At 58.9% G+C, this 15,372-nt stretch overlaps 5 protein-coding genes across 5 annotated transcripts; 4 read left to right on the forward strand and 1 right to left on the reverse strand.

Moving 5' to 3' along the window:
- Nucleotides 1–1,309: 1,309 nt before the first annotated feature.
- LTHEOB_12942 (uncharacterized protein) lies at nucleotides 1,310–2,293 on the forward strand (the record flags this gene model as incomplete). Its single annotated transcript, XM_035509865.1, has 3 exons — nucleotides 1,310–1,457; nucleotides 1,508–1,756; nucleotides 1,809–2,293. 3 exons carry the CDS (start codon nucleotides 1,310–1,312, stop codon nucleotides 2,291–2,293), a joined length of 882 nt encoding a protein of 293 aa, XP_035363323.1.
- A 346-nt stretch (nucleotides 2,294–2,639) lies between these two features.
- LTHEOB_12943 (uncharacterized protein) lies at nucleotides 2,640–3,345 on the forward strand (the record flags this gene model as incomplete). The annotated part of the gene is made up of 2 exons (XM_035509866.1): nucleotides 2,640–3,097; nucleotides 3,159–3,345. The coding sequence occupies 2 exons, from the start codon at nucleotides 2,640–2,642 to the stop codon at nucleotides 3,343–3,345; spliced, it is 645 nt and encodes a 214-aa protein (XP_035363324.1).
- A 365-nt stretch (nucleotides 3,346–3,710) lies between these two features.
- On the forward strand, nucleotides 3,711–7,746 carry LTHEOB_12944 (Inositol polyphosphate-related phosphatase; the record flags this gene model as incomplete). The annotated part of the gene is made up of 8 exons (XM_035509867.1): nucleotides 3,711–4,101; nucleotides 4,152–5,383; nucleotides 5,439–5,606; nucleotides 5,660–5,736; nucleotides 5,787–6,171; nucleotides 6,231–6,530; nucleotides 6,587–6,696; nucleotides 6,750–7,746. 8 exons carry the CDS (start codon nucleotides 3,711–3,713, stop codon nucleotides 7,744–7,746), a joined length of 3,660 nt encoding a protein of 1,219 aa, XP_035363325.1.
- Nucleotides 7,747–9,251: 1,505 nt separating this feature from the next.
- Nucleotides 9,252–12,300, reverse strand: LTHEOB_12945 (Fungal zn binuclear cluster domain containing protein; the record flags this gene model as incomplete). The annotated part of the gene is made up of 5 exons (XM_035509868.1): nucleotides 9,252–9,355; nucleotides 9,410–9,992; nucleotides 10,051–10,463; nucleotides 10,517–10,637; nucleotides 10,696–12,300. The coding sequence occupies 5 exons, from the start codon at nucleotides 12,298–12,300 to the stop codon at nucleotides 9,252–9,254; spliced, it is 2,826 nt and encodes a 941-aa protein (XP_035363326.1).
- A 1,410-nt stretch (nucleotides 12,301–13,710) lies between these two features.
- On the forward strand, nucleotides 13,711–15,271 carry LTHEOB_12946 (Meiotically up-regulated protein; the record flags this gene model as incomplete). Its single annotated transcript, XM_035509869.1, has 2 exons — nucleotides 13,711–14,784; nucleotides 14,843–15,271. The coding sequence occupies 2 exons, from the start codon at nucleotides 13,711–13,713 to the stop codon at nucleotides 15,269–15,271; spliced, it is 1,503 nt and encodes a 500-aa protein (XP_035363327.1).
- Between the last annotated feature and the right edge of the window lie 101 nt (nucleotides 15,272–15,372).

The raw sequence follows: 15,372 nt of genomic DNA on the forward strand, positions 1-15,372 counted from the left end.
GAACATGTAGAAAACTATAGAGTAGACGGAATGGGTAAGGTAAAGGAGTTCGGTGGGATGGCTCCCCTTATAATCCCAATGTTCGGGTGCATCGGCCGCGCTCACAGATAGAATTGGTGCTCGCAATCCGTACTCGGCCTTCGAGGCTGGGCCCATCACGCTTACCAAGTCGGGGCCAAATGAGCAGCTCCGTCAGAGTAGTGATGCTAGAGCTTTTACGATTCTACCGTATCGCCGATGAATACTGTGCTAGGTAGAGTGCGTGACTGCAATAGATTAAACGACCTATGCCTATCTATAATAATATCACCATCATCAACGTATCGGCGTGGTAGCTGCGCCCTATTGATTATTTATAGCGCGTTTTTAAAGCATTATCTCCTGAGAACCCACCTGGTTACAAAGCTAGCGCCTTCAATTTGCAATTTCTGGGATCGTCGCTCCTTGCTCGCAAACTTTTCTCGTTGCAGCCTAATGGGGCGCGGTCCAAGTTCCACATGAGAGCGACTTGGCCGGGTTTTGGGAGCTATATCCAAGGCCAGCGTTGAAACCTGATGCATTGGTCGTGCAGAAGAACCCTGCTGTACGGTACTGTTGCGCTCGACGGAGGTTATCTGCCAGATTTCACCTGGGGTAGGGGCTTTCTCAAGCCGAGCTGCTTGCGGACTATGGATTTGGGGGAACGAGAATTGTCTGGCGAAGCTTATCTTCCAGCAGAATACTATCATCAGCCTGCGGGTAATAGTCTACGGCAAGAAACTCTTGACAGACGCGCTACCGGTATGGCCGGAACTAGTGATTTCGGCATGAGAGCACAGCTCCATTGCTGATAAGAACGAGTTGAGTACTCATGCTTCAAGGATATCCTGTTACTTGACCCGAGCATGGCAGTCTCCTTTAGGGCGCGAAACAGATATAGAACCAATGCGAACCTCGCGCATGGCCTGTGATGCCTTCCACGGCCCGAAAACCCACTATCGCTTCGTCATGGTTTACAGCTATAAGTGTCGTATTCGTTCTGTACAGCCGCTCTGCAGTCCGCTCATTGGCAGATTGCTGGAGACTTCCCCACTTGGTTTGTCTTTCAACGCGGAACGATGGCGGGTGGTCGATTCGCGAAAACGAAAACGAGCACGAGCCTATACGGTCCAGGATTGGAAACACTCTAAGAGGACCAAGGGCCATGTTAAAAAGGGTTGTGATACTTAAAACGGACATCGACCAAATTTTTCCATCGTTCGAACCATCACACATTCGTTTCTTTTCTACATTCGCTCCTTTGCTTCGATTCCACCGTTCCGTCCTCAGGATGGGGTACAAATATTACAACTACGACCCGAATTTCGCGGCAGCAGCCGTTTTCGTCGTTCTCTTCGGCGCCAGTAGCTTGTTTCACCTGGTGCAGCTTTTCAGGAAGAGGACATGGTATTTCATACCATTCGTCATTGGGGGTGTCTGTAAGGAAAGCCGTGCTTGACAAGTTGAGCGGATGCTGACGAAACATCAGTCGAGGCAGTTGGGTATGCGGGAAGAGCGCTGTCGGCCAGAGAGACACCAGACTGGACGATGAAGCCGTACATCATCCAGAGCATCCTGCTCCTACTGGGGCCAACGTTCTTTGCCGCGTCGATCTACATGATTTTGGGGCGGCTGATTCGACTCACCAATGGAGAGGCCCATTCAATAGTCCGGGCCACACTCGTCACCAAAATCTTTCTCGTCGGCGACATTCTGTCCTTCCTCGCTCAGTCCTCAGGTCAGTCCCTTTCGCAGTCGGCGAACTAGCTCACGAGCTGATGTTTGCACAGGTGGTGGTATGCTGGCAAAAGCAAAAACGGCAGACGACCAGAAGAGTGGCGAGCGCATCATCATCATCGGCCTGTTCATCCAGATTGCCTTCTTCGGCTTTTTCATAGTCGTGTCGGCGCTCTTCCACTACCGGATATCATTGTATCCAACAGCGCGGTCGAGGAACGTGCAGGTGCCTTGGCAGAGGTACCTCTGGATTCTCTACGTGGCAAGCGGCCTGATCATGGTCCGTTCCATTTACCGTCTTCTCGAATACATTCAAGGCAAAGACGGGGTGCTGCAGTCAGAGGAGGCATACATTTACGTTCTCGACGCTGCACTGATGTTCATCGTCGCTGCGCTCTTCAACGTCTTCCACCCCAGCCAGATCATCAACAAGGAGAGCATGGCCGCGGGAGTGTACGACGTGGAGATGGAGGCCACTGAGAACCTGGCAGGAGGCAGGAAGCGGGGCGAGTACGAAAACATACATCTTGCAGCGTAAACGCGAAGACGGGGCTGGCGGTTCCTAGGATTTCGGGGGATGTTCGGCGATTGTATTAGTGTAGACGACGGTACGTAGAATTCACTTCCCGCCAGGGAATTGACGCGTAGACTGTGCCGTGGTGTACTCGTGCAACTTTTGAGTTTCGGGAATCCTTAGCGGCGGGAAGCTGTCGGCGCCGGCCGTGGCAGCCGCAAGCCCTGTTTGCACGAGAGGGTCTCAGACAAGGCAGCAGACGCGCCGCATGACGTGCTGCCCAAGCTCGAGGCTGACACGCCCGACGCGCATTTATATCGTGGTCTCGCGCTGCTTGCCGCTGATCCCCAGCCCCACCAAAGCATATCAAATGTGTCTAGTCAAGGTGCATGAGGAGCCGGACGTCGTGGTGCCCTACCGCGTCGCGAGCAGGCGCCGCTCGCACTATTCGTCCTACTCGCCCCCGCGCTCCGCCAGGCTATCGCGCACCATCGTCGACGAGCGCCGCCCGCCGTCGGTCGTGTCGCACCACTTCGAGAAGACCAGAGTCAGTGCTGTCGACGCCCCGCCGCCAAAGGCCATCCCGCCGCCGCAGCCCGTCCCCGTCTTCGTGAAGCCTCCTTCGCCGCCGCCGCCGCCGCCTGCGCCGCCGCGGCCCGCGAGCCCGCCTCTTGCCCACCACCTGGTCGAGGTGTCTCCAGCCTCCAGCCGCACCAGCATCAGCGAGAGCGACTACATCGTTCGCGAGCACGAGGTCCATCGCCATCGCGCCACTGAGTACTCGCCCTCCCGATCGTCCGTGACTGATCACTCGCCTAGATACGAGACGTGCGTGAGGCCCAAGCTCCACGTATGGCTGGGAAACATGCTGACGCGGGGGGCAACGCAGGTTCAGGTACATCGAACCGCCGGACGAGCACCGGTACCACCAGCATCACAACCACTGGTCGCGGTCGAGCGAGCGCAGCGCGAGCAGAGACCGGCGCAGCCGTTACGATGACGACCCGCGCGAGAGCTACCGCTCCACGCGCATCGAGGTCAGCAGCTCGCGCAGGCCCAGGGAGTACTGGCGGTAGCAGCGGCGGCGGCGGGGTTGGGCTCGGAGGAGATTTGGCGCAGCGCGGACGACATGTGTATCTTAGGCGTGCGTTTTTTTTTTTTATGAAAGTGCAGTGCTGGCAGGCCGGCGCGTCGGCGGAGCAGTGCCCTGACCACCGCGGGATGATGACGCTCCAGGGCCCGCGCGGTGCACCACCCGCGCCCTGGAGCTGGGAGAAGCCAGACCAGAGCCCAGAGCCCAGAGCCACAGAGCCGCGTCCACACACACACACACACACACACCACTCCCACCCCGACTCACAACCACCCCGGGATGCGCCGCCCGCAGCCTCGTCCCCGTCTCCGCCGCCGCCGCCCCTCGCCCTAGCCGTGCCGCCCGACCATGTCCTCCCGCATCCGCGTGCTGATTCGAGACTACCCCCACCGCTCCATTGCCCTCGCGACCGACTCCCATGTGCTCGTCTTCCGCCATACGCCCACCGCTGCCGATCGCGCTGCCAATGGCCTCTACCCCGGCTCTGGCAACGTCTCGCAGACGTCCGTCTCCAGCGGCGGCGCGCCCGGCCAGCCGCCGCGCTGCATGGTCGAGTTCTCCGACGTGCACTCCACCGACCTGAGCGACTACAGGAACTTCTCCGCCCAGCCCGTGTACGGCACCTTGGGCCTCATCACCGTCAGCAACGACGTCTTCCTTTGCGTCGTCAGCGCCGCCTCGCGCGCTGCCACCGTGCGTCCGGGCGAGACGGTGCAGAAGATCTTGGCCGTCGACTTCCGTACCCCTCCCCTGTCCCTCGTCCCCCGGGGCCTGCTAACCGCGGTCCAGACTGCCTCAATCGCACCGACTACGACCACATCCTGTACGATGAGATCAACCCCTATTCGACCGACACGGTGGACGAGGAGGGCTTTGAGCAGGGCTATGGCCGGAGGGAGCCCCTCCTTGAGCATCCTTGCATGGCGCTGAAGAAGCTGTTGAGCAGCGGCACCTTCTACTACAGCTCCGACTTCGACCTCACCCGCCGTATGCAGGACCGCTCCTACGACGAGTCCACTGTGGTCCTCGACAGCCTGGATGCCGGCTTCCTGTGGAACTCGTACATGATCCAGCCGCTGGTGAACTTCCGCTCCCGCTTGTCAAACGCAGAAAGAGACGCGCTGGACGCTTCTGGCATTCTGACCTCTGCGATCCGGGGTTTCGCATCTACCTTTAACATCCCGGCCGCCTCGTCGCCAGCCCGCAGTACCCGCACCGGCTTGCCATCAACCATGACGCTCATATCAAGGCTGTCGTGCCGAAGAGCCGGCACTCGTTTCAACGCCAGAGGAATGGACGATGATGGTAATGTCGCCAATTTTGTCGAGACCGAGACCATATTCTGGACTCCGGATGGCGTGTGCTTCAGCTATGTCCAAGTCCGTGGTAGCGTTCCCATCTTTTGGGAACAGCAGCCCGGCCTGCTCCCGGGACAACAGAAAGTCTCCATCACCCGTTCCCCAGAAGCCACCCAGCCGGCGTTTGACAAGCACATGGAGAACCTGGAGCTTGCCTACGGTCCCGTCCACGTCGTGAACCTCCTGAGTGCCGAAAAGTCGAGTGAGCTTGAAATTAGTGACCGCTACCGCTATCACATTAGAAACTGTTCGCTAAATAACAATTCGGGCAACGGCGCCAGCTCCAAGGGGCACGAGCTGCTAAAGCTGACCGAGTACGACTTTCATGCCGAAACGAGAGGCCCGGCCGGCTACGAGGCGGCCAGCTTGATCTCGCGCTACATTCGTGATTCCACCGAGGGGTTTGCTTATTATCTGGGCGAGGAGATGGAAGAACGTCCCAAGACGTCTCACGGCGAAGACCAGATCTACCGGCAGTCAACGACCGTGCTTCAACAGGAGGGCGTGTTTCGTACCAACTGTCTAGACTGTCTGGATCGCACGAATCTCGTGCAGACTATCATCAGCCGGATGGCTGTCGAGGTATTCTTGGGTGGTCGTGGTGAGCGCGCCACTGCTGATTTTTGGAATCGACATGGCACGCTGTGGGCCGACAACGGTGATGTACGCTTTGAACAAAGCACCCAATATAGGATTTGGATTAATCAATTCATGCTAGGCCCTCTCCAAGATCTACGCAGGCACGGGTGCTCTCAAATCGTCTTTCACAAGATCCGGGAAGATGTCCCTGGCTGGCGCCATTGCTGACGCCCGGAAGAGTGCGCAACGCATGTACATCAACAACTTTGCGGACAAAGGGCGCCAGAACACGATAGATATGCTGCTGGTACGCGTCTCTTGTTCTCCGACGCAAGGAAGGCTCACTTACGACTCTGACAGGGACGACTGATGGGGCAAGCCCCCGTACACCTGTTCGATCCAATCAACGACTTCGTGACGAGTGAGCTGAGTAGAAGGTACTACTATCACTAGTAATTATGTCGGATAGTCGCTAACAGCAAGCCAGAGCGGGCGAATTCTCTTCGGAAAAGCCCATCTACATATGGGCCGGCACATTCAACCTCAACGGCAAGACCGAAGGGATCAGCTCGGATCTTTCTCCGTGGCTTACGCCGCCCGTCGAACCGTCGCAGCAATTTCCTGAGATAGTTGCCGTTGGCTTCCAGGAGATTGTGGAGCTTAGCCCCCAGCAAATCATGTCAACCGACCCAGCCCGCAGACAACAGTGGGAGGCTGCCGTGAAGCGAACTCTGAACGAGCATGCTCAGATGCACGGCCAGGAAGAATACGTGTCCCTCCGCGGGGGACAGCTTGTCGGCGCATCTCTATCGGTTTTCGTCAGAGCGAGCATCTTAAAATACATCAAAAATGTCGAGGGAAGCTTGAAAAAGGTGAGATTGACTCACAACCGCACACACGTGGATACGATCGCTGACCACGGTAACTCAAGACGGGTATGTCTGGAATAGCCGGGAACAAGGGAGCGGTGGCCATTCGTATGGAATACGCAAATACATCCATCTGCTTCGTGACGGCACACTTGGCGGCTGGTTTCGCCAACTACGACGAACGCAATCGCGATTACAGAACCATCAGCCACGGTCTCCGATTCCAGAGGAATCGTTCCATCGAAGACCACGACACTGTCATATGGCTCGGCGATTTCAATTATCGTATCGGGCTCAACAACGAGAAGGTCAGGAAGCTCGTGGAGGTGGGCGACCTGGAGACGCTGTACGAGAACGATCAGGTACGTCGGCGCATCTTGATACAAGCCAAGGAGCTCGCTGCTGACAGCCGACACAGCTCAACCTGCAAATGGTCGCAGGCTTGACGTTCCCCTTCTACTCCGAAGCTCGAATCACCTTCCCACCAACCTACAAGTACGACGTCGGTACAGATACATATGACACCTCGTAAGGCTATAGAGACCCTCCTTTCGCCTGAGTCTTGAGTTGACGGTGCACAGAGAGAAAGCCCGCATCCCGGCGTGGTGCGACCGCATCCTACGAAAGGGAGACAACCTGAGGCAAATCAACTACAATACCGCCTCTCTCAAGTTCTCGGACCACCGGCCCGTGTACGCTACCTTTCTCTGTGTCGTCACCATGATTGATGAGAAGAAGAAGGAACAGTTGAGCAAAGACCTCTACCAGCAGCGCAAGGGTGTCGTCGGAGAGTCGACTGCCGCCGGACAGGTGGATGATTCGGACGAAGAAGACCTGATCGGCTATGACCCAATCGACCCCACGCTACCACCGGCCAGTTCCGATCGCCGTAAATGGTGGCTTGATAACGGGCAGCCCGCGCAATCCGTACTCCGTTCGCCTGGCGATGACTTTGTAGTCAACCCCAAACGCCCATCAAATCCTTGGGCACCCTCGCAAGAACCAGATTGGGTCAAGGTCGCGCCGCAAAGGAACTCTGACAACAACCTCCAACGCCACGCGAGCGATGCTCAGTCAACCACGAGTGTTCGCCGCAAACTCCCGCCGCCCTTGGAGCCCACCCGCGTGAGCAGCCCGGTGTCCTCGACCAAGAGCATGCCCGTCGGTCACGCACCAGCATTGCCTCCGCGGCGTGCGGCAACGGGTGGTCTTGAGGGTGGGGTTGATCGGGACCTCGTATGCCTCAACCGCTCGCCCTCCAGTGCCTCTACCGGCTCTTCCAACTCGATCAAAAGGAAGCCTGCACCGCCGGTACCGAAGAAGCCATCTGTTCTTGCTGGGGCCACCTCACCAAAAGCGGAGAAGAAGCAACAGCCTCCCTTACTTCCTCCACCGCGAAGAGTCACGAACACGAGCAAGCCGGCTGGTGCGTACTCGGCAAACCAAGCCGACGAGCCACCCTCTTTGCCACCGAGACGTGGAACTGGCGCATCGACAGGCAGCCCTGGCGGGCTGTTGGATGTGGGCGAGGAGGAGATGCGGGGACTGAAGGATTGGGAGGTGTTGCGACCAGGCTGAAAGCACCACGACGCGTGGAGAAGCATCTTGCGGTCTAGGACGGTAGCATAGAGTGAAATAGATAAGAAGAAATGCTTGGCTGTATACCCCCTAATAGACGGATCGGACCAAAAGGCATTACCAGACCCAAAGCGGAAAACTTCAACCGCTAGTGCTGCGAGTGTGGCTCGTTGTTTTGTATTTCCATGCACTAATAAAATCCAACACGACCTATCCCGCGTGATTATCAGGGCATCGATTTCTGGGAGGTTACTTTTAGTGTCCCATGCCTGTGTGAATGGGAGGCTTACTAGTCATTTACCACGTGCACACGTGAGAGTGCAGTAGTTCCAGGCAGACTGCGGTTCGGAAGCGTTAATCTGCCACTCATTTGCCGCCATGCGCGCCATCAAATGCTAAGCGGCGCATGGCGCACCTCGCACCTCACTGATTAATATCCCTATCTGCGGCCTTTTTTCCCCCCATACACACACTAGTGTTTTGGAGGTGGAGAGCGGTAAGTTGTGAGGCGGGGTGAAGACCGATTCGGTGGGGCTGGGATGCCGTTCCCTGCAGTGGTTGGCAGGGGGGAAGAGGGAGGGGGGCAAAAGAAACAGATTGCCCAGAGGGCCTGATTATCGGGTTCTCGACCTCCATTCACGTCAGTTGCATTGGTTTACGTGGATGCCTCAGGCGGTGCTGGTGCAGATCCTGTTACCAGTTTGGACGGACGCCGCTCGGCCCGTACGTAACTCATGCACCTAATCTACCTTCTTTCCCTCATGCAAGAATAATAATGCTGTTGCCTTGCGCACGCCATTTGCCGGCCCGTCGATGAGACGCTCGATCTCGTGATGTTCCGAGAGCCCCCCACCCCGCCCCGCCAGCCGCTAGACTTACACGCCCGGCGAAACAACAAGCAGCACCGCGAAACCAAAGCCCTTTGTAGGTAAATGTTATCAACGGCCCTTGGTCGTCCCAGAGAGGCCAAAACGCTATCGTCTCATCCTATTTCATCCAAATTACCGAAAGTAAATCGAGAAAGGACCATCGCCGGGAAAGACATGGATTGCAAATGACGAAAAGGAGAACCACTAGGACCGATGCCGTGGGGGCATTCGTTGTAGAAGGAACTCTGGCTGGTGGAATCGAAGTGTCGTCTATATACCGGGTCCGTACATAAGAATATTTACATGACTCTCAAGAATGCTGTCGCAGCAGAATTCTCCGTCTCCCGTGTCCCAAATAAACGCCATCTGAAAGGAATCCTGGGTAGTAGATCGGTCATCAACATTGCGCCGGCCGTGATCATAAGGTCGTGGATCTCGTGGTTGCACAAAGGTTCTCATCGAGTCTTGCCATCGTCACTGCAAGTAGCAGACGAGCGTCGCCGAGAATTCTCCAAACCACGAGCAGCAGATCAAACATCTGCTCCAGAACGCTTGCCGGTAAAGTTTTATAAAGAAATACAATGTCTGAAGAAAGACATGAGGCTGTTAGGAAGGAGATGGTAGTAATGATTGACTTTAGGTCTGGTCGTACAGCGCCGTGATGAAGCGACCGACCAGACGGGATGTAAAGTTACCCTGCGAATCCGAAGGTATTTGCTTTTGTTGGTGAAGATAGACATCTGGGTGGGTCCGCATTAGCCATCAGCCACGGACGGTGCGTCGGCTGGACTTACAGTTGTTGCTCACAAGCTTCCTAACATTCTCAGCAAACACGGCGCAGTTACGCTCGAGTTTGCCGGCCCAGTACGCTCCATCGCGATGTACAATCGGATTCTCGCTCTTGCTGCTGCGGCGCATGAAGAGCGCCATGACAAACGAGAACTTGACGTCGATAGCCTCACAGGCTCGCCGGGCGCCCTCCCGAGCGTGCCGTTCGTCCATGCCCTCGGAGACCGTCTTGTGGTCCATGACGAGTTGAATAGTCTTCTGGGTATCCTCATGCACCATGGCCAGGCCGAGCATGGCACAGAAGGCGGCTGTCCACTTTGCAGGCGGCCACTGGGTCGATTTCTTGAGCATCTGCTGCAGACGCTTGTACACCTCGTGCATGGTCGTCTTGTGTAGTCCGCAAAAGAGATACTTGAGCTGCCGGTTGACCACCCGGGGTGAGCAGAATGGACCATAATCCGACGCCGAGCGACGATCGAAACGGAGGCGGGGAAGAACTTGAGCGCGGTTCGCTTCTTCGAGGACGAGCGTGTGGCCCATTATGTAAGTGACGACAATGAGGCGACGGACCTCGTGGAGTAGTAACTTCTGTACGGCAGTCAGCATCTGAAAAGCACGCGAGAAACACTGTCGCAGCACGACTGACCTCGTCTTTCGACTCCGGTTTGAGATCACGGATAAAATCCAGAAGACGGAGTTGGAAGTCGTACTCGTCATCGGAGCAATACATCTGGGCGAAGGCGTGGAAATGGTGCTCAACGATCTCGTCGAGATATTTTGAGTAGCGCTTGATATCCTCCTGCTCGATTTGCATCATGCCCAGCGGCGGCGAAGGCTTTTCGCGCCGTTGAGACAAGCCGGTCTTGTGGTCCTTGAAATATTGAAATTGCCGAGCTGACTCGTGGGTTTGAGGGATGAACTCGTAAGCCTCGCAGACCATGGCCGGCAGACCGCGTCCCGGGATCAGCTTGAGTTTTATGCGCATGTTAGTCCAACCAGTGGTGTGCTTCCCTACAAAGTCCTCGAGTGTTTTTGGCTTGTGTAGATCAGTCAATTGAGCTGCTTGATAGTGTCAGTGTGATCCACGAGCCGATGATGTTTGGCGTTCTTACAGGGAAGGAAAAACTCCAGCAAATCCCAGAGCGGCGTACGATCGCAGGCAAGCTGCGGGTGAGGGCCGTTGGCCTTGTTCTTACGCTTCTCGCACCGGTGGCAGGGGTCGCCTGGCCCACACTGATTGGTCATGTCAGCACGTACGCCCAACGGGAAGGCTCAACCGCATTCTGCTCACCTTATCCCTCTGGAGGGCGCAGGACCAGCACGCGCCCACTTCACGCATCGTATTCGCATCTCTCCTCCTGTCCGGGTCCAGATGCGAGCCGAGTTGCCTGCCACCTGACCTTTGCGCCGCATTCGCTTGTTGAGACAAGTCTCCGCATCCCGTCGCCGGAGGGCTTTCTGACGACTGCGGCATGTGCTGTGCGGGAGATATCATTGACGGGCTCTCGCCCCCGAACGGGTTGACAAAGCCGGAGCTTTGGTTCGCAGGCACTAATGCCTCGGCCATGTGTTCCATGGAAAGGCTCACGGAACTTATCGAAGAGCGGGGGTGCGATTCCGCGGTCGGGGAAATAAGGCTCGCATCCGCAACATAATTGGGAAATGGGTATTGGTCGGCAGTTGAGAAAGCTTGAAGAGGAGACGTATCGACGAAAAGGGGCTGTTGGGACATCATGTCGTTGTTGACGTAGCCGTGGGCAGTGCCGTTTTGGATGGGGAAAGACACCTCCTGACCGGTCGAAAATGCGGCGGACATGTCCAACGAAGCGGCTGGGAGGACGGTAGGAGACGGTTCAGGGGAGAGTGAGTGCGAGGTTGACGCAGAGAGACTCCGTCGGAGCTGCTCCTCAGTGACCGGGGGCATTTGAGCAGGGTTTCCGGCAAGGTAATAGCCAGGCCCAAAGACGAGGGCGTCGGGCGTCGCCTCCAAGTTCACCATGTTCCGCAAAGACTCGCTGCTCCAGGGCTGCTGCTGTGGCTGCTGACGCGGCATCTGAGGAAAGGGCTTGGCCATGTCGAGGTCGAACTGGGAGGCGGGCGGGAACCTTGAGAGGTCGGCTGCAGGCTGGGCATTGCTCATGACGTGCATGCCGGTTCGAGCGGTAGGAGACGGCGAGAAATCCGGCTGAGCAGCGCCTGCGCAAGGGTCAACGCGGGGACAAGGCGACATGGACAGGATGCTGCTACCGTGCTGGACGGGGTAATGGAAAGGCTGGGTAGCGAACGCAGCATCCTGCTGTTGCTGTTGCTGCTGCTGCTGCTGCTGAACGGGCATCTGGGGCTCGTTCGGCATCATGGGGAAAAGGTCGGTAACGCGGTCATAGGAGCCGTGCGAGGGGGCGGTTGGACTGTCGAGCGAGGTGATGGAGGACTGGCGCGGGACCATTTCCCAGCTCTGGTCGATGCTCGGGCTGCTCTGGCTCCACAGGGCGGGGTTCATCTCCAACATCTGGTCGATGGAGGCATTCATCTCAGGCGGAGTGTGGACCGGCACGGAGGCGGGCGAGTTGGAGGCGCTGTCGGGCACGTCCGGGGAGATGGGCTGGAAATTGGTCTGGAGGTGGACATTGGAGACGACGCCGTAGGGTTGGGCCTGGACCAGCGGGGTGATGGGGAGGGGCAGGCCGGTGAGGTGCTGGGGCGGCGGAGAGTAGCCGGAGTTCAAGGAGCTGTTTGGCGACTTGGAGTAGGCTCGGTCGCTGCCGGCGAGCGAGGAGAGGACGGTTTGGAAGTCGTTGTCGCCGTCGGGCCAGCTGTCGGGCGACATGGGGCCAAAGATGCCGTCGCCGGCGTCATGCCATGGTCCAGAGGCGGCGGCGGTGGTGGTGGTGGTCATTGTTGGCCCTCGGGCTCAGGGAAACGGAGGACTGGTCGCGCACAACAGCCGGCATCCGCGTAGCTATTAGGCCATTCCCGGGCGGGGCGCGGGCGGAGGTGCTCTGGCTGGGGCGGTTGCGACAGCGTCGGGATGAGGTCAGAAGGCGCTGGACTGGAAGATTAGGAGAGGATGGAACCCTGTGGAGGATCTTCGAGCGATGGGCGCGGGTGATAATTGAAACAGGTCAATGCGGGCGCGCGAGGAGGCTGCGGCTCATGGCAGCGAAGGAGCGAGGCCTCGAGGGCGGCAGGGTTGGTGGTGGGGGCAGGCCAAGCCGCGGAAGGCTAGTGCGCTCACCGGTCCTAACAGCTGCATCCCATACGCAGAAACGCTCCAGCGACACCACCCACGCCGGCGCCCCCCCGCCTGGCGAGCCCGCGCGGCGCACTATTTATTAAAGCCGCCGCGCCCGCCGCCTGCTAGTCGCCCGCGCTGCCCTCCGCGCCCGAAACTCACCGCCGCGGGCAGCGGCCGGCACAAACGCTCGCCGGGCTGCGCGCGAGGGCTGCGCGGGCGAGTGGGCGGAGGCAGCGAATCGCAGCGTGACAGCGCAACAAGCGTGCCTGCCTGCCTGCCCGACCCCGGGGCAGTCAGCGCCGCGCGTGCTGCGGGCGTCTGGGGACCTAGGGCGAATGCCCGTTGCGCACGCGGCTGCCAGGCGTTGGCTGGCCGCGGCAGTGGGGGAACCTCGACCTCGACCTGGAACCGCTGCTGGGCGCCTGAGCTTCAAGGCCGCGAAACCTGCGCGCTGATTATTACAGTACCGGGAACCTTCCGCCGGTCCGCGAGGGGGCTCTCTGCGGCTCTAGCGCCGGGCGAGTCTGGCCGTCGCCCAACGCTCATCCAGACGGTGGAGCCTTGCCCTGGCCGCGGCGAATCGCCTGCCGGTGCGAGCCTGACGCGCGCTGCTGCTGCTGCTGCTGCCGTTGCCGCTGCCGCTGCCGCTGCCGCTGCCGCTGCTGCCGCTGCTACGCGCCGTTGGACGCGACGGGATGCGTGATTGGCGCCGGCTGTCAGCAACCAGTTCGTGCATGTGTCGAGCGGATGGCGCAAGCGTGTCAGCCAAAATAGACTGCTGATCATCAAGCCGGGCAGAGAGCTGTCTGGGTGCGACTGCTTCCAGCACCTTCGGGTACGGCGTGCCGGCCGCAGGGCTGAAACTGGCAGCATACGTCATTCTCAACTACCAGCTGGTCTGCATCACAGCAGGACGACTACTATGCCGTCGCAACCGTCGCTTGTTGAACCTCCTGCCCATCCGCGTCCTCTTATAGCCAATGCCGACCTTCCGTCCCCGTCCCTGCACTTTGCTCCCGGTGCGCTCCCGTGCTGCGACTGCGCACCCGCCCACACGATACCGATCCCGTGATGGCCGCTCGCGACGACACCGAGCCGTCTAGACGCGACTACAAGGCCCCGTACACCCCGCACCACCCCGTTCCCACCATCGGCCGCTACCGCGAGGAGAAGGCCCAGCGCGAGGCCCAGCACGCTCCCACCTCTGGCCAGGATGATCCAACATGGACCGAGCGAGCTGCAGGTACCGCAAAGGCGTACTGGAGGGGTGAGAGGCCCCAGGACGACGCCGGCTCCTCTGCTCAGCCGTACCCGAGCCAGAACAAGAATCTGATCGAGCTGGAAGACGATCAGGGTGCCCCCCAGAATCAGGGCCGTGACGAGGAGCCAATGGACCCCGCCCACGACAGCGCCGCTCAGAAAGACGGTGAAGATGGTGGAGACGTTGCCGAGGACACCTCCGAGGCCACCATGGCAGCGAGGGACGCCAAAGAACGCCGGAAGCAGATGAAAAAGAAGAGCGACGACCCGACCGAGCGGACTGTGACTGACCCCGTCACCCACCTGCCCATCACCATCCACGACTTCACCAAGAATGACCTCAAGACTGCCCCTCAAAACGAACCGGCCGCAGGCACCCACCGACGTACCGCTACCGGCACCAGTGCCAAGGGCAAGGACGACGACGATCTCCGCGACGAGGCCACTGAAAGCCAGGCCTATCACTCGGGCATGGAAATGCTCTTCCCGCCGCCGGACTTCGACAACGTACGCGTAGAGCTGACGAGCATCTACAAGACCGCCACCACAGTCGGCTTGTCTCTGGTCGTGGCCCTGACCGCCGGCTTGCTGACTTTGGCACGGCTCTTCATCCACTCGGAATTCCGCTTCCAGGTGGCTGCTCCGGTCATTCTGCTCGCGACATTGGGTGCAGGAGCCGCGGTCGTATGGGCAGTGCGTGACTGGGTCGACAAGAAGGTTGCTGGTCTGTGGGACGATGAGACTTGGGAGGCCGAGAGGCAGAGGGGGAAGGAGTTGGCAAAGGCCGAGATGCCCGAGTCGACTCAGTGGCTCAACTCTCTTCTTGCGTCCATCTGGCCATTGGTGAACCCCGATCTTTTCACCAGCCTGGCCGACACTCTCGAGGTAAGGACCCGCTCTGGCCTCCTCACACGTGCTGTTTCTGACACGTGACGCGCTTCAGGACGTCATGCAAGCCAGTTTGCCCAAAGTAGTGAGAATGGTCAGCGTCGACGATCTTGGTCAAGGAAGCGAGTCCATCCGCATCTTGGGTGTTCGTTGGCTACCTACTGGCGCTGCCGGCATGTCCGTGTCAAAGAGTGGGAAGCTCAAAGGCAATGGCGACTCGAAGCACAGCGACCGCACTGTCTCGGGCGAAGGTGAGGCGCAGAGCGTCCAAGGTAATCGGGGCGAAGAGAAGAGCCCGCAGAAGCTGCAGGAGGATGAAAATATTGGAGAAGGCATGGAAGCCGAAGAAGGCGATTTCGTCAACGTAGAGATCGCCTTTTCGTACCGCGCGAGAACCGCTCGTCGTGGCATCCGAGATCGAGCCAAAAACATGCATCTTTACTTGGCCTTTTACCTCCCTGGCAACCTTCGACTGCGTAAGTAATCCGAGCAGAGACCCCCCCCCCCCCCCCCCCCCCCCCCCCCCCCCCCCCCCCCCCCCCCCCCCCCCCCCCCCCCCCCCGCCGCAGCCCGAGTCCCCGTCCG

Source organism: Lasiodiplodia theobromae (genome assembly GCF_012971845.1).
Source record: "Lasiodiplodia theobromae strain AM2As chromosome Unknown scaffold_86, whole genome shotgun sequence".
NCBI lineage: Eukaryota > Fungi > Ascomycota > Dothideomycetes > Botryosphaeriales > Botryosphaeriaceae > Lasiodiplodia > Lasiodiplodia theobromae.